At 48.3% G+C, this 18,202-nt stretch overlaps 1 protein-coding gene across 2 annotated transcripts in view; it reads right to left on the reverse strand.

Moving 5' to 3' along the window:
- The window catches only part of PLEKHM3 (pleckstrin homology domain containing M3), an 87,296-nt gene extending 69,585 nt beyond the window's left edge, over positions 1 to 17,711 (reverse strand). The window contains exons 1-2 of one of the 2 annotated variants that reach the window (XM_072341943.1): positions 17,655 to 17,711; positions 4,193 to 5,011 (exon numbers count right to left, since the gene is read on the reverse strand). In XM_072341943.1, coding sequence (XP_072198044.1) covers positions 4,193 to 4,796 — 604 coding nt within the window. In that variant the 5' untranslated portion in view covers positions 4,797 to 5,011; positions 17,655 to 17,711. Of the gene's footprint in view, positions 1 to 4,192; positions 5,012 to 14,501; positions 14,857 to 17,654 lie in introns of those variants that run through there. The other variant, XM_072341942.1, reaches the window with a different exon arrangement.
- Positions 17,712 to 18,202: the final 491 nt, after the last annotated feature.

An 18,202-nucleotide genomic window follows, 5' to 3' on the forward strand; every position in this document is an offset into this window, starting at 1 on the left:
GGAATGCTGTAACACAATCTCCATAGGATATAACCTTCCCAGCCTAACTCGCTGGTGCCTCTTACTGTAATCCTCCTGCACTGTCAGTTTCTTTACTTGACCCCCTCTCATAGCTTCCCACTGCACTTGCCTTCTCCATTCTCTGTGCCCTCCACAGCCCCACAGCAGGGGAGCAGACAGGGCACTGCTGCTGCTCACTGTCAGCTCTTGTGGCCCCTTCACTCAGAGGGTACCGGATGAGCAACCAGGACTGATCCAGAAAAGGACAAGGGCAGCACTCCTCAAGACAGACAGAGCAGTTAGAGGGGAAGTCCGATCTAGCAGATGAGATTAGGTGATCCAAATTACACTTCTGCCTGATCTTAGACAAAACACCTCACCCCAACCCTCTGCATCCCTGCTTAGTCCTGCTGTGTGGTTTAAGTTAGAACATCTTGGGAGAAGGGGCTGTCCCTTGCTAGATGCCTAGACAGCCCTCGGCACTTACAGATCCCAGCCCAGTGGAGGGCATCCAACTCATGCTGGATTTTAAACAATTGCCTCCTCAAATCTTGAAAGGCTCCAAACCTCTGCAAGTACAGCTTTTCCTTGCCTACCTTTTAATGCTGAAAATAGATTGGCCTCCGGAGGCACTGGATGCTTCAACTGGCTGGATGCTTTCTGGGATTATTCCCAAGTAGTTTGAGGCTTCCTGCTCTCCAGAGAGGAAGGTGCTAAGTGTTGTTTCCGCACATCTGCCTTTTAGATGGCAACACTATTGTCTTCTACACAATACCACACAGCTATAACACTCTATCATCCTTGTAGCAATTGGTCCATCCTGGATGTGCAACTTCTACTTACTGCTTACAAAAGACAGTGCTAATGGAGTGTTTTTGCAAGACCACAAATAGTAATTAGGCTTCACAAACCTCCCTGGTAGATGGGAAAGGAGCACAGCTTTTAAGTGGCCATCAGCAGTGTGTCAGTATGAGGGCTTCACATCTTACTCTTACCATTTTACATCACTCAAGATCTCTGGCTACTTCCACTCTGCAGCAGCTCCCTTACTTAGCACAACCTCTCCATTTTCTGTCCACCTGTCTTTGAAGCTCCTTCCTGAGCAGAACAACGGTGGCAGTTGATGGCTCTGCCATCTCCTGCTCTGTGACCCACTGCCAGGAACCTGCTCAGCACAGCAATACATACTATTAAATGCCGCACGAGCTAACAACATAGGCACAGACACGGTGCCAGTCACTACTGCTGCTGCTGAAGGCAAGGATATCTGGCAAACAAATTAAAGATTCCCACATTTTCCAAGCAGTAAAAGTTATTTTTCTAACAAAGCTGAAGTGAGATGAACTGGGATTTTGTTTTAATTTCAACAACTCCCATTTCCCTGTCAATTTACATCAGAAGTTATGAATTAAATTTCAAGAAGAAATTTCCCTTTCGAGCAAAGAACAATTACATCATCAAGTTCTCAATGGCACCTAGTCAAAGGCTCCAAGGAGCTCTCAGTTATGATGTGATTTTTGCAATTCAAAGCAGCCAGACCCTGCAGGTGCTTATGTCTGCGGCTTCAGCAGCCTCTGGCTGTAATAAAACTGAGCGCTTGCACAAGAATGCTTACAGACATAACCTAAACAATATCATCCCCCTGCAGATGACACTTGTTGATTTCTAGTAGACTCCCCACTATCACCACCAAGCCCCACCACACTTGACAGCCAGGTCAAACAGTGGTGAGATATAAATCAACTCCTTTGCTTAAGGATTATCTTGCTCTCAACTCAACCCAGACTGCAAGTGTTGCAGAAAAACTGTAGGCCCAGGAGCTTGCTCCCATGAATGTCATTAACACCACAATAATGCACGTATGTCCTCCCTTCGAAAGCCATCAATTAATGCAAAGAAAAACCTTGTAACTTCCCTCACCAATTCACATGCACTTCCTCAGCAACCCTTCAACCTGCTCCTTACCCAGCTACTGAGCACAACATGCATGGCAGTGTTTGGTTAAGACAGAATTGAGACTGCTTTATGCTACATAAGGTCAGTGTAGGAGTAGAAAAATGAAATCCCTCAAGTCAGTGCGATCCCTGAAGTAGGATAAAGCAGCTTTGTAAAACTCAAGGATCAGTACCAGTCTGTGAACCACTATTGTGCTGCTCATGAATAGAAATTCAGATATATTTTCCCTCCTCAAAAACATACCAGAGAAGTTTGCCAGTGTAACACGATGGAAAGCGCAGCAATGACAGCAGAGTAGCGAGGTTCTAGGCAAGTGATGGTTTGCTTAAATGCAACAACTAAGGGCACAGAAATAAAGGAAAGAAGCTGCTTACCTTCAGAATGCATCAGGTACACAGGGATCTTGAGAGAGATACCCTTAACTCCACTACCAACTCTTAAATGAGGTCCGTGATGGGCTGAGTCCTGGCTTGACCCTTTTTGGTCACTCAGGTGCATTGCACTGCATCCACCTGGGCTCCCCCAGGTTGGCCATGCCTTCCTACCAGGTGCCCCATCACTGCAGTGATGTGATCACTGGACACTTTGCAGTGTTCCAAATAATGACTATGTTCCCAGATAGGTAAAAGGATGCAAAGAGAAGGAAAAAAATGGTAAATCAGTCAGCAGAGAGAGGCAGGTGAAGTTCTGGCCCCAGTCAGTGGACTTCAGCCTTGTTAGCCATTTTCTTCAACATGCCTATTTAGCCATGTTGCAGCACTACAATCAATCCATAGATGCAGCAACCTGACACAGTACTGCCAAAATCCATGGGGCTGACTGCATACCTACCTGCACAGCCTGCTGGTGAGGGGCACCATCAGCTCTCTGCAACTGGGACACTTTCAGCACACAGGTGCTCCTCAACTCAGTGAAAGCTCTTCAGTGTCCCACACTCATAGGCATGGCAAGCAAAATAAGAAGCTACCTGGGAAAAACAGTGTAGCACCCACACTTCTGGGACTGGGTTGTGCTGAAATGAAAACATCTTTGACAGTCACGTGAATGTTTTCATTCAAAGACTGCTCATGCACTGTTTTAATGATCTAAGTGAGTTTCCTGGAGATGCTACAAAAGAAGTATTCTCCCTTGTTTGCCAGGACACATGCCCAGAAATACAAAAGACTGCCTTGAATTTGCTTGCAACTTCCTTCTTTACTAGCTCCACTTACTGCTTGACACTGCTCTGAAGCATATGCAGTGCTCATTTCTGGTATGCTAGTTATGTTGCCAGCAGGCCGGAGATACAGCCCCAAAAGGCACAGCTTCTTTCAAGCTTTTTCCTCCACAGGACATGGAGCAGATCCAGTTTCATTTTATTTGTCTTATGAGAAAGTAAGCAGCAGGAACAGATAAGCTCAGAGTAATAAATATAACATGAAGATAATGAAAAAATAATTGTGATTGTGAAGAGCTAATCTGTGCAGCAACTTGGCCAGCCTCAGAGGACCGGGAGACCTCTGCAGGCTCCAGAGGGAAGTCCTTCCCCACCACGGAGACTGAGGAGCAGCTGCAAACTGCTCTCAGTACCTCATATGCACTGCTTTAATCTGCATCAAAGCCCTGGAGAAGGATGCCTCCACGACTTCTTCCACCACCCCAGCAGCTTTCAGTCAACCTCCAAATACATTTTTTATCTGTTGTGGAGTACAGTTACCAGTCCCTGCAGTTACATTCCTGCAACACTTACTTTCTTGGTTTTGCTTTTCTGTTTTAAGCTCAGCTCAAAATAGCAGCAAACTCTAAGGTAAGCTCTTCAGTAAATACAAAGGGAAGAAATACTGTGGCTACTGAACCCTGCATAGCAGCAGAACAGAATACACTAAAGGTTAAAAGTTCATTTTTAGACCACAGTTGTTTTTGTTTGGTTTTTTTTTTGTTTGTTTTTTGTTTTTTGTTTTTTTTTTTGTTTTTTGAGTAAGAATGAAAAAAATAGGAGCAAAAAGTAAAACAAGTTTAGTTTTTCAAACAGAAGTGAAGACTGTTTTAAACACTGACCTCTTTACCAGGCAAACAGAGCTGTATCAAAGACAAGAAAGTCGTGCTGCTTTACATCATCCTAAGAAGCTCATATGGTTCTTTTTGTGCTTTTCTGTTGTTGTTTGTTTAGAAACAAGCAGCTCCTTTTGGAGATAAATATTAAAAACAAACTGAAAAGCCTCCGCTTCAATAGAAACAATAACATATCCGTACTAACCTGTGTTTCCCTGGATGTCCTGTCCCTTGGTTAGTGCCAGGTAGGAGAGCAGAGCACTGTTATTGTCCTGACCCGGCAAAGCTGGCTGCTGTAGAGAGGTGCCAGTGAAGACCACTCCCCATTTTACGTGGCTGATATCAGAGCGTGAGCGGTTGTGTCCTGGCTTGAATGTAGAGACTTCTTCATTCTGCACCAGGATGTCATTCACTGACCGAGGCCTGTCCCTCCTCCGCTGGCAGATGTTGAAGATGTTAAAAGCAGCAGTTTCCCCTTCTCCTGACCAAGCAAGGCTATCAGCAGCTGTTACCCTCCGCACCACATGCTGATCTTTGGCAGAGAATGCTGTCTGGGCTTTGGTTTCCAAGAGGCCATTTTTGCAGTGATCCCAAATGAGGCTACTTTTGGCTAAGGAGGCGACGTTCCTTAGATTCCTGCTCTCTGTTATCTGATCAAACACCTCGTGCCCAACCAGCTCAGGCACCTCCTGGACACCAAACACCCCAGAGGGCTGCACAATCTTCTCAAGTTTAGTATCAAAACTATTGAAGAAGTCTTCAGTCACTTCCAAGGCAGGGCTAATATCATCAACTTCAAGAGCTTCCATGTCCTGCGCTACCAGTGGGCCCAAGGGAAATGGTTGCTTCACATCTGCCCTCTGCACACCACTAACTCAGAGATGGTAGGACAAGTCCACACACACAATCCTTAGTGGCAGAGAGGAACCCAACCAATCTTTCTCTTCAGATGTGAGACTGAACATCCATGACAAAGTCGCCTGTAGTCACTCTAGAAAGCACGCTCATAGTGATAGCGGATCACCTGTAATGCAAAGCAAAGCATCATGTCAGTATGGACTTTTTCCCAGATAAATGTGTTTATTCACATCCCTCTTTCCACAGTCACAGTGTGTTATCTCTTCTTGAACTGGAACAGAGAGCAGGGTAGGCCACTAGTTGAAGGGGAGCCAAAGTGGTACCACTTACTAACCAAATATCAGAGAGATGCACTGGACGGCAGTACTGACCAACACTGAATGCAGCCACTGAAGGGAACTTACTTCAGGTTCCCATCAGGCTGCAAAGCAAGCCAACTGACCTTCATTACTTTAACTCTTTCTCCTGGATTGCTTGCATTCTTTGTTTTAGGAGACTGACACTAGTTTGCAGCAGCTACTTTGCTGCCTGTCTGCATAAGTAGAACTGTGATATTTAATAAATCAGTGATAATAGGCTGCTGCAGAGTGATTGCTGCACATTTCTCTCTAGAGTATTGCTGGCAACCTGTGTGAAATGGTGTGGCGACCTAAATTCCAGAAAGACAACACATCCTATGAGCAAAACAAAATACACCATAACCCCTACTGTCATAATGCTGCAAATCTTTTATCTCCCTGCAGCTGTTTTGGAAAACCTTAATAGAGAATGGCTTTAAGGCAGTACTGAGCTCACTTCAGGAAGGAAAGGAGAGTTATTACGCTTCCTGGGGCACAACCAGGGGGTGTCTCATTGCCAACTCCTGTCTCACCATGCCTGCTGCCTTCTAACTTCTCCTTCTGGAAGCTCCGTCCATAGTGTTGCTGTGCTTGTGGGTCACACAGGGAAGCTAGGTTCAAACAGGGAAAATCAAGCAGCACATTAGTGGGACCTAGAGATTGCGTGCCAGGTGGAAAAGTGCTTTCATAGCATCTGGAGCAGGCACACATAGGATGGCCAGAAGTCAAGGAGATCTGTGTTTTGACCACATCAGTTCAAGGCCTAGAAGCAGTAAAGCTGTATTAGCCCAGAGCTCTGCCTAGATTAATACACTCTTAGCAGAACTAATTAGCCTGGACAAGGCTGATAATTAGCAGCTCATTAGCTTGTGAACACTGCTAAGTGTCACCAAGACCCATGAAGATTTACACTTAGCAGGAAAAAAAAACATCTATTAAACAGCATCAAACACACATCATGCTTATATTCAAAGTTTTTGGGGTTTTGTTGTTTTTGGTTTTTTAAAATCAAGAACAGTCGACTTGCCTTACCCTAACTTAAATTAGCAAAGCCATTTAAATAGACACTGCTACCTTAAGTCATAGGGAGGAAGGAGACCAGCATCCCCCAAAGAAGGGGCTGAGTCCTGGAGCACAAAACCTCCACAGGCACTCACTGGTCTCCTCCCTCCCACTGCTGAGGCCACAACACTCCTGTGCTGGAAAGCAACAGCTCAGCCTCCTGTGTAACAGATCAGCATTTCAGACCATCACCTCTCTAACCACATTCCAATTAAAATAAATAAATAACCACATACATAACTCTGGAAACTTCAGGGCTTTACTCTGAGATCTTTCTCCCCCAGCTTTTTTCCAAGGATTCACTTCACCTGTCTCACAGCAAACCAGGACTAGGACAAACTGAAGAGTGAGACACTAATGGTAGAGCCAGAACCAAAATGGAGCACTGAACAAAACAGATACGGAGTGGTTTCAAATGAGAACACTCTTTGTAAAGCTGTGCAATAGTACTAGCTGATGGCAGCAGGAAATGAAGTCACTCCAACCACATCCACACCATTACGTTAAAGGAGCATGAAGCTCACTCTCATAGATCATTCCTGCCACTGGTCCCAGAGCAGCATTCTCAGAGCAGCTCCAGCAAGCTGAGGAACACAGTGTGTTTCAACCTATCCACTTATTCCACATCCTCCCATGGCACGTCTTTAAAGTAAGAATGGTAGCTGGAAATCGCAAAACCATAAAAGGCTTTCACTTGAACAAAAGCATCACCAGCACAACCTCATGCCAAGAGAGCTGCAGGCTGACCACACAAAGACGCTGCCTCCTGAGTTGGCAGAAAACATAGCCCTGCTCCCACACAAGCACTGGGGCAGCAATCACTCCAGAAGGGTTTGTGACATGCCACTGAAACACTGCAGAAAAAGAATTTCAATGGTAGCACATGCAGTGCTGCTTGGTTCTTTATTTTAAATCATCAGGCTAGGAGAAAAGGAACAGGAAAAAGCCAACACTTACATTGACAGGTTCATCCTTAACTGCTGGATTCCTCACTTTGTGCAGCTGCATGTTTATCTGGATCCTAGAGACTGGAATTACCAGAGTCATGCAGCCAAGCATAATGCTGTAGAACTACAGCTGACCTCATGTCCAGGGAGATGCTGAATCACAGGGTCACGAGAAGGTGGCAGGCCCTGCATCATACAGTATGCAAGGAGCAACACTCATATGCCCTGCCTCTGCTGATCTGTTCTCCTCAGTAGGTACAGGAAACGTGACCTCAGTGGCAGTGGTGGGCAGATCACATCCTACTACACCTGGAGCCTCCTCAGGTCAGAAAGATGTGCCATGCATGCAGTGGTTCCCTCAGCACTGGGATTCAATAAATCTCCACAAGCACAAGTTGGCATCTTCCGACAGTGACATTCAGCCAAGACTTCCTTCAGACTTTTAAAGGGATTTCATGACTAATGAATGCAAGGTCTGATATGCCAGTAAACAGCTCCACCCAAATCTCCACCAGGAAAGAAGAGTGTAAATCATCCCTTTCACATAAGGGTAGAAAAGGAGAACAAAACGTTAGGATGAACTCCTTTAAAATTACTGTCACATGTATTGCCTCATGTATTGCTTCTCAGAAACACCTGAAATTTTCCAAGGACATTCAGCCTAGGATAGTGAATACAAGGAAGAAGGATGCATCAGCCCAGATACAAACTAAAAACTGCCAAAGCTACAGGCTGCCGTGAAGGGCATTGTTCTTAGCAAAAACTGCTCAGCATCAGCTTGTAGCAGCTGAAAAACAGCTACTGTAGATACAGCTTCTGTCCACAGATGTACAGCAGTCAGATAATAAATGCTCACAACATGAGTTAAGTCTTTACAAGTGCATAACGGCCACATTACTCACGGCTGAGGCAAGCAGCAGCGACTGCTGGTCATGCCACATGAGACACAGAGCTTCCGTTTAGTTAGGGTTACACAAAGCCTCAAGAAGCCACAAAGGCCAACCTAGCTGACAGAGCAATCTGGCCACAGAGGAAAACCACGGATGACAAATGCCAGGAAATGTATGCTGGAACAGATATTTTCAATTCCTGATGTGCTTTTCTGGATCCTCATCTTCCAGGGGGAATATCTGGACATCACACTGCAATTACAAGCTGGGAAGAGGCAACGGCAGAAAGTAATCCCGCAAGTGACAAAGCTCCATGACAGCACCCACTGTGTATCCCCATCTCACGCATCATGACCAGGACTGCTCATTCTAGCACAGGCAGGAGAGAAAAACAGAGCCAGAATGCATCTAGGAACCGCTGACTACAAAGATCCATTTAGCTCAGTAATCCCTACAAGAAATACTAACAACAGACATCTTTCTGTTTGGCTGCCTAAGGAAAAAGGGCTTGTGCCACCATCCTATCTTCCAGTTGTTTTCCTTCCCTGTCTCTTTAATTATGCAGGCAACTTCAACTAGATATGGCAGTATGGTAGTGCCTTTAAAGACACAGTTCTTGCATTTGTTAAATACTGGGTAGGAAATGGGAAAATTCACTCTTCTGCTAAAAGGGAGGTGAGCAAAACCCAGTCCCTCTTCTTTTTCAGAAGAGCTACTACTTGATTCTCCTTAAATACAACCATTAGTGTTAGATAGATCTGAAAACACTAGCAAGTAGAAAAGAAAGGAGACATGATATGATTCAGTAAGAAAGCAGCCAGGCTGGTTTTGTTGCGCACAGTACCTCCTCAGAGAGCAAGTGATAGAAGTTTATACATAAAGTGATGAGTTTCAGTTGTTCACAATAGGTAAGTAGGGGCCTTTTTTTTCTTGTCTTTTTAGAGAGAATTATAAAGGAACCATCAATGACATACACAAGCAACATCTTCAGGAGGAAATGCATAATAAGAGGAGCGCCCAGCCAGCCAAAAGATTGAGAAACATGACCGTTTCACTGATTCCTAATGACTCTTAAGAGTTAAATTCGTGGCAGAGAATTTGGTATTTCAGAGAATTCTCTCTCAAGACCACAAGAGGAGTTTCACAGGTCACCTGTCTGCAGTGAGCAGTGGTGCCTCAGTTCCTGGAGAGCTCACCCCACTCTCTTCTCCACACCCTGGAACCTGCTGAGGGAACTGGCCGTGCTTACTTCACACTGCTCAGCAACTGTGGGCTGAAATACCTCTGTCTGCAGGAAAACAGAGCAGAACATTCTTTTGGAAGATTTGGTAACTATTTGGTAGCAGAGCAGATCCAGGTAGCCACAGGAACCTTTATTGCTTTGTGTGCTGCAGACTTGGACCATTAACAAGTCCAACTCATGTCTGTGACAAGCTCAGTCTAACTTAGAGGTTATCTGAAGTAAAGACAGATATACAACCACCTTGAGCAGAACCATTGGGGCTGGTGCAGCTGATACCTAATGAGCTTTTCTGTCAGTCAGACTCTGAGCTACCTCACCCTGTGATCTCTCTTCAAGTGGTACCTTGAACAATCACAGCCTACAGGCTCTGCTCCACAAGTATTAGCTCTGAGGGTCCCATCAGCCAAGTACTGCACAGAATCTAAACAGGATGCACTCAGGTCAATGACTGTCCCTGAAAACCAGTACACTGTGCAGAATCCCTAATAAAAACACTATGAAGCTGAAGACTTAGCTACCTCTAAACTAAGAAGTTGTGCTGTATTTGTCAGGTGTATTTGTTCTGGCACACCAGAGTTGCCAGAAGAGAGAATGGCAACATACAGGTGGCTGCCAAAGTTTTTACCATCATTTTCTTACTCTGATGGCAAAATGAAGCTGAAAAGTTGAATCAGCACAATGTAAAGTGCTGCACAGTGCCATCCTTCCAGCATCCCCCTGCTAGAACTACACAGCGGATCACATTTTATTTGTTTACAGTATAGCAAGGCCCACTCAGCAAACACTTTCAATGATCTGACCAGCAGCTTTCTCATTCCCCCAGCACAAGATAAGTGCTATGCCCTGTAACACAGCACACAAGCTTATTAGACTCATCATTTAAATCTCTGAACTAAATCAATGTTGCCACACAAAAATAATAATAATAATAAAAAAGACAAAACTATATTACTTTTTCATATGGAACAGGCAAATGCAGTTTCAAAGAGACCGCCATATAACAGTCAATGGTCTTATATGGTCTGAAGAACTGTCTTTAGATGACATTTCCAAAGCACCTTTTGAAAAGCCTCTTTCCCCCAGTATCCAACTGAGCAATTAACTGCTTAAAATGTTCAGACAATTCTAGTTTACGGCGTCACATGGAAGAATTTCTTGATTGATAATCAGTCACAAGCCACCAATGTTCAGGAGAAGCTCACAAAAACTGGAAAAAGCTGCTTTCTGGTCAGGAATGCTTCCCTGTAGGGCCAGGTGCATGAGAAGATATGTTAGCACAACCATTTCTGCGATGCACAATCACCCGCTAGCTATAGTGTCCCTGACGGGCAGCAATGAGCTTATACACACTAAGGGAAGAAAAAGAGACAAAGAGGGGAAACCGGGGAGAAAGCAGAAAGTCGCATTCTGTGAGGGGAAGCAGACATTGAGGTGAGATAGCACAGGCTTCCTCAGCTGCAGATCAGCACCATTGCTTTACCAAAGAAACTCCCCTTGCATCCTCACTCAGCATAGCAAACCAACACACTGCAGCTATAAACACCTCATCCAGCAACGAGCACACATTAATGAATAATAAGCAGTGCTTGTAATACACCTTTAATTTTAACTGCACTCTGGAAAAAGTAATTAACATGAAACAACTCTAAGCTGAGGAGTGCACACCAGAACAAAGTGCAGGGTATGCAAACACTGTGCAAATCTGCACCTGTGCAGGAAGGTGCATGGCTGATCAGATACTGTCACTCAGCTTTTCTGCTGAGAGGAAATGGGAGAACTAGTATGTGACTAAGGACAGAAAACATTTTTAATACACTTCTCTGGTTAGCACAGCTGAAATTGTGAGTATCTCTCCAGTCCATATGTTCTAGAAGAACTATGCCAAAGAGAAGATCCTGCTTGTCTTTTATGTATTTAACAGTGATCACAAATGAAGGCATTTTCATTTTGTCCCCGTGAGCTCTGAACAGAAGTGAAAGGCATATGTCACTCCTGAGGATGTTGTTCTATAGTACTCATTTCCAGAGGCTGCTGGAAATCAGGCTGCTGAGCTGTCAGCTGCTGTGTGCAGCAATGTTCTGCCCGGCATGCCTCCCTTGCTGCCCGGAGGTGGCCATGATTAAGTAATGAAGGACATATACAAGGGGGGGCTGCCAGATACAGATATTTATCTCCTTATAAATAGGACAAGGGCACAATAAGAAGCTTTGGGACTTCTTTTACGTGACTCCCATTTACAAGGAAGGTTGTAAGGAGGATCTGGGGAACTACAGGCCTGTTAGCCTGACCTCAGTTCCAGGGAAGGTTATGGAACAGATTGTCTTGAGGGAGATCAGGCTGCATGTGCAGGATGGCTGGGGGATCAGGCCTAGCCAGCATGGGTTCATGAAGGGCAGGTCCTGTTTGACCAACCTGATCTCCTTCTATGATCTAATGACCCATCTGCTGGATGAGGGAAAGGCTGTTGATGTGGTCTACCTGGACTTCAGCAAAGCCTTTGACACTGTCTCCCATGGTATTCTCCTGCAGAAGCTGGCAGCCCATGGCTTGGATGGGTACACTCTCGGCTGGTAAGGAGCTGGCTGGAGGGCCGGGCTCAGAGAGTGGTGGTAAATGGAGTTAAATCCAGCTGGCGACCGGTCACAAGTGGTGTTCCCCAGGGGTCGGTGCTGGGGCCTGTCCTCTTCAATATCTTCATTGATGACCTCGATGAGGGCATTGAGTACACTCTCAGTAACTTTGCAGATGACACTAAATTGGATGGGAGTGTGGATCTGCCTGGGGGTAGCAAGGCCCTACAGAGGGATCTAGACAGGCTGGAGAGCTGGGCTGAAGCCAATGGGATGAGGTTCAACAAGACCAAATGCCAAGTCCTGCACTTCGGCCACAACAACCCCAGGCAGCGCTATAGGCTTGGGGCGGAGTGGCTGGAGGACTGTGTGGAGGAAATGGACCTGGGGGTACTGATTGATGCACGGCTGAACATGAGCCGACAGTGTGCCCGGGTGGCCAAGAAGGCCAACGGCATCCTGGCGTGTATCAAGAATGGTGTGGTGAGCAGGACTAAGGAAGTCATCCTGCCCCTGTACTCGGCATTGGTGAGGCCTCACCTCGAGTACTGTGTCCAGTTTTGGGCACCTCAGCACAAGAAAGATATGGAAGTACTGGAGCAGGTCCAGAGAAGGGCAACGAGGCTCGTGAAGGGCTTGGAGAATCAGCCCTATGAGGAGAGACTAAGGAAGCTGGGGCTGTTTAGTCTGGGGAAAAGGAAGCTGAGGGGAGACCTTATTGTCGTCTTCCAGTACCTGAAAGGTTCTTACAGTGAGAGTGTGGCAGGTCTCTTCTCACAAGTGACATGTGACAGGACATGGGGAAATGGCCTCAAGTTGTGCCAGGGCAAGTTCAGGTTGGATATTAGGAAGAACTTCTTTACAGAAAGGGTAGTTAGGTACTGGAATGGGCTCCCCAGGGAGGTGGTTGAATCGCCATCCCTGGATGTGTTTAAGAGCCATTTGGATGTGGTTCTCAGGGATATGATTTAGCAGAGGTTCTTTTAGAGATGGGGTACTGGTTAGGCTGCGGTTGGACTTGATGATCTTCAAGGTTTTTTCCAACCTGGGTAATTCTATGATTCTTGTAGATGAAGCACACTAGCTGGTATAAATAGTAATGCAATAAGTGAATCCTTTGCCAGTTATGCCAGCCTACACAATTAACTTCCATTTAGCTCTGCAGAGAGGTTTCTCTGAGGTGTGCAGAGCAGGGAGTAACGAGTATGCCACCCCCAGCTGAGCAAGCACAGCCCAGTATGCCCCACACCTGGCAGTAACAGCTGCCACTGCAGGCAACAGGGGCCAGAAACAAGGCATCTCCACAAGAATATAGGAGATGTTTTTTCTCTAAGCTCATAGCAAGGCCAAAAGAAAGTACAGATTTGAATTCCAAACCTGTCCAGCACAAGGACTTCTGAGCAGCCCTGATCTGCAAACACAATCAACTCCTTGCTGTGGTACCCGAGGAGCTCTGCTGGGACGCTGGGACACTGCAAGGCAGACACAGGGAGATTGGTTCTCCCTCAACTACTGGTGGCTGAATGTCGATGCTGATGGGGCTACATTTTTAATAACGAATTCCTTTCTAACCTCAATCTAAGCCCTCTCTCTTATCTTTCAGATAGCCAGGACCCCTATGGTTTCGCACATTTATCTCTGGGGATGAGGTATAGGAGAAAGAGAGTACAAAGGATGTTCAGCACAGCAACACAGTGACCCGGTGCCCCTGGTCCCAGCAGCCCTGCCCCAGCTGCCGGCCCCCAGGCCCCCACAAGCTCCTTCGGCACAGCTGCTGTCATCAGCTGATTCCTCCAGCACGAACACCTGCTGTTCTCCAAACCCAACTGTTACTTTATTACAAGGAATATTTACAGGAACCTCAAAACATCAAACTGCAACAGTAACAAGTAACAGTAACAAGGCAATGTGATCCAGCCCTGTAGAAATGGTGCACTGACTACAACCTTCGTTCTGCTATGCAATGCCCTGGTTCGTGGTTTAAATTTCTGATTCTTTAGTCTCGGATTAATGCACATAATTTTTCCATGCAAGATGAACAAGCCATGTAAGGGATGAGATGAAAACTCCTGCTTTCAGCGGGTGTTGGTCCCACTGAGAGGCAGATGCTTTTGTTTCTACATGCAGCAACTTGTTGTAGTCACTCGGTGGGATGATGCAGTGCCTAAAATTAGACTTGTCTGTAAATCCTAACGGATCAGGGCGGCGAGCACATATCTGCAGAGCAGAGAACGGATAAGGCGCAAGCCACCGTTCCCTCTGCCGGGCTCATCCCGGCCTCCTGCAGCGCCCCAGGCTGGCACGCACCCACGCGGCCGGTGCCCCCCCGCTCTCAGCGCTGCCTTCGCCCGGGCGCCCGCTGCACAAAAGCGGCGGTATCGGAGACACGCGAGAAGACCGCAACACGCTCCGCGCTGCTCGGAGCGACGACGAAACGCTCTCCGAGAACTGCGGAGAGACGCGGAGCCCGGGCTCTCCCGGGGGCACGGCCCGCGGCCGTACGGTTGGGCGCCGGCCGGCTGAGCGCGGGCCTCGCCCGAGAGGCCCGGGGAAGGCGGCCCCGCGGAGCGCCCGACCCGCAGCGCACGCGGACGCGCGAGGTTTACCTGGCCGCCGCGCTGCGAGGAAGGGGCTCCCGGTTCCCCGGCCCGGCCCGACGGGAGCGAAGCCGCCGGCGCGCAGGCACGGCACGGCCCCTCTCGGCGCGGCCGCGTCCTGCCGCAATCCCGGCCCGGCCGCTGCGGGAAACGGCGCCGCAGCACCAAGGTTCCTGCCGCCGCCCTCGGGGCCGCCCGCGCCCGACCTGGGCAAAGGGACCGCCCGAAACTCGCGCACCTGGGCGACTCAGCCGCGCGACGGGCTCCGCGAGGCACCCGGGGCGCGAGGGCTGCGGGCCGGAACAGGTCGGTGCAGCGAGCGTTGTCCGCCGTGCAACCTGGCACCCAGGGAGAGCCAAGCTGCAAGGCGATCACGAACCATTTCATGAGAATGCGGTGCAGGACCCCACACAAAAACAAAATAAATAACCTGCAAAAATAACCTGCAGGCACACTTAACAGAGTGAAGCAGGTAACCTCAGCCCCGTGCCTGACAGCACCCTGCAACGTGACACCACAGGCTGTGCACGTGGGCGTGGGGCTGGCAAGGTAGCGCTGCACCCACACATGCTGCTGAACTGAGCTGATAGTGGGGATCCACAGCCAGCAGTGCAAGGGGAATTCGGTACCTTTCATAAAAGGACTGCTAAGAAAGCAATGGGGGAACAGCAGAGGCCTTGCCTGAGAATCATAGAATCTTTAACATTAGCAAAGACCTCTAAGATCATGTAGTCCAAAGGCCAAACCTACCACCAATACTGCCCACCAAAGCACGGCTCTCACTGCTGCATCTCAAACGGCTCTTGAACACTTCCAGGGATGGTGACTCCACCAAATACAATCAGAGAATCCTTAAGGTTGGAGACCACTCAGTACAACCATCTGTGCACATCTTTCTCACACCAGTTTTAGGGAACAGTTTGAATTCAAGTTTTTAATTCACCATTCTGAGAAGCACTTTCACCAACAACAATGACCATTTTACCCGAAGGAGGAGAAGACTCCATCCTCTTTCTAAATGGTAATTTCACATCACTCATTCTTCACATACTCCTCTGTCACAGCTTTCTACAATGGAGCCTTCCTGGGCAGGGGGCTCTGTGTTTCTTTTTTTAAACTCATCAGACATCTTCCCGCAGTCTATGTGACACTGGGGAGAACAAATGGCCAGCCTTAAGGCTGCAGTATAACAGGCTCCCATTCAGAAGAAATCTGAGCCTTGGAAAATGTCTTTGTTGTAACTTTACATATTGAATGACATAAATTTCAGATCATAGACTCACAGAATCATTAAGGTTGGAAAAGACCACTAAGGTCTAACCATCAACCCACCACCTCCGTGCCCACTAATGTCACTATGATGCATCACTTTTCACCCTTATATTATATTACCATCCTCTAGCATGACATGAGCTGCTGCAAACTGAAGATCTGACAGTGGCTGTTGTGTTGAGGTGCAGCTTGGTGCCCTCACTCAGCAGCCATCAGCATACAGCCTGACATTGCACCCAGTGCCTGGAGCCCTCTGGTGGTAAACCTCACGAGAAATCAAAGTGTGTGCCCACCTGATGAGGACACACGGGGGTCATTTTCCCACTACCTGACCATCCATTAGACTTCAGAACCTCTAATGAAAGCTAAAGTCAATGCCAAAAGAAGGAAATCGTATCTCTTTCTGCATACTTTGGAAGTGTAACTCAGCTGCTGTCTTTCTGTAAGAGCTTGCAGGACTGAGTGCTCTTCTTTAATCTGAACGACTCCCACAAGTACTGCAGAACTCTTCTCCAAGCCCCAGACTGTAGGATTGTACACTACCAAGTCTGGTTCCTTTTAATGACAGCCCAAGCATCTTTCTCCTCAGCTGGGGAACTCTCTGGAACCCTTAGGGCCAGCACCACGTGGAAGGACAAATACCAATTTACCATACTGGAAGACCCAGCAGCTCACACTGGCTGAGCGTTAGACCACCGCCTCTGAAGCAGGGCCTTTTTTCACACGTTTTAATTACGGACTCCCTTCATGGAAGATATTACCTCGCAGAAAGGCCGCTAACTGGCACGTTCAGCGCAAGATGAAACCTTTCCGATAATTGTTCCTTGAGTTCATGTTTGTGAAAATAAATATCATCAGATGATTAAATTAAACACCACAGCCAGCCCAGCAATACGCTGTTCTCACTTATCGTGTGGGAAGGAGATCAAAGAGAGCGGCTCAGGTAGAGCCGTTCCAGCTCGGGTTGGTAGCTGCCTATTGAACACACTAATTAGCCCCGCTCGGGGGGGGGGGGGGGGGGGGGGGGGGCAGCGCGGAATTAACCCTCCCGAAATCAGCCGGCACTGCCGTTTTCGTGCCCCGCAGCACCTGGATGCGGAGGGACTCTGCAAAGCCCCGGCCCGACCTCAGGGTCTCTCGGGCCGCCGTCCCCCGCAGCGCCCCCTCCCGCAGCCCTCGGCCGGGAGGTGCTCCTGGGGGCGCCGCGCCCCCGCCCGCCGTGCCGGGCCTTTCCCGGGCAGAGCGGGGCGAAGCCGCCCCCCCGCCGGTCCGGAGAGCTCCGCTATTCTTCTGCTAATGGGATTGGCACCGCTTAAAGCGGTCTGCGAGGGTATTGTCTGCGGCCGCAGCAAGAGAAACATTATTCAAAGGCCATTCAGGCCCTAAAAGAAGCGGCAGAGCAGAGTAATTATCGGAGACTCTCCATTAACGAGGGCATCTTTGCTCTTTGTCTGTGTTGGTTTAATAAGGGCCGCTAATGGGGCTGGGGGAGGGGCGGGCTAATGCTTCTAAACAAACCCCCTCCTCCGTCCCCCGCCGCTGAGCCCGGCCGGCCTGATGGGCGCTGACAGCCGGCCGAGAGCTGCCGTACAGGGGCTGACCCTGGGACCACGCGGGGTGCCCCCGACCCGGCCCGTCGGCAGCCGCCTGTGCTCCTGGGAGCCCGAGCTGGCAGGCCCCGCACTGCGCCCGGCCGCCCTCTCTCATGTCACCCCGTGACCCTTCGCGGCTGGGCACGATGCGCTGATGGCTATGATGGGGGACGATGGTCAGATGGAGTTCCCGTAGCAGAGGCTGGGGTTGCTGCCCCCACCCTGCAGGTGCTATGAGTGGGCACCACCCTGAGCATCCCTCACCGTGGTAGGGTCCAGCGGCGGCAGTGGCTCCTACCTGCCGGTGAGGCAGAGGGAGGGCCAGTGAGAACACGCAGCCCAACATCCCGCACTGCTGCACTCCAGAGCACGCAGATAAATCCTTCCGAAGACCTCTAGACTGTCCTGAGTTTGAGGAGTCCATTTCAGAAGCACTTAGCAGTATCACAGGGTCAGGCATACACTGGTTACTTCACATGGAGATGTGGACAAGAGGTCTCAGGCCATCTCTGCAAAAGACAGCAATCAAACAGTGCACTGTAACGACACACAAGTAATAAAGCCAGAGGAACAATGCAGCTCCTTACAGCTGTAACACAATAAGTGCTGTGGACTTCAGGGCTCATTTTTAGCCAGCTATGAAAACAAACAACAATCAATGAAATGACTACCACAAGTTTGTGCAAGTTTTTCTTTTTTAATGGAAGCCAAACCTTGGATACCACTATTCTTTCATGTACAACTTCCAGCTCACCTTCAAAAGTAACAACGATAACAACAGATGGTTGCACTGCACAACTAGCTTGTGGGCTACAGAGACAACGCAGTGCCTGAGCACCTGTACAT

The sequence above is a fragment of the Excalfactoria chinensis genome, chromosome 7 (genome assembly GCF_039878825.1).
Source record: "Excalfactoria chinensis isolate bCotChi1 chromosome 7, bCotChi1.hap2, whole genome shotgun sequence".
NCBI lineage: Eukaryota > Metazoa > Chordata > Aves > Galliformes > Phasianidae > Excalfactoria > Excalfactoria chinensis.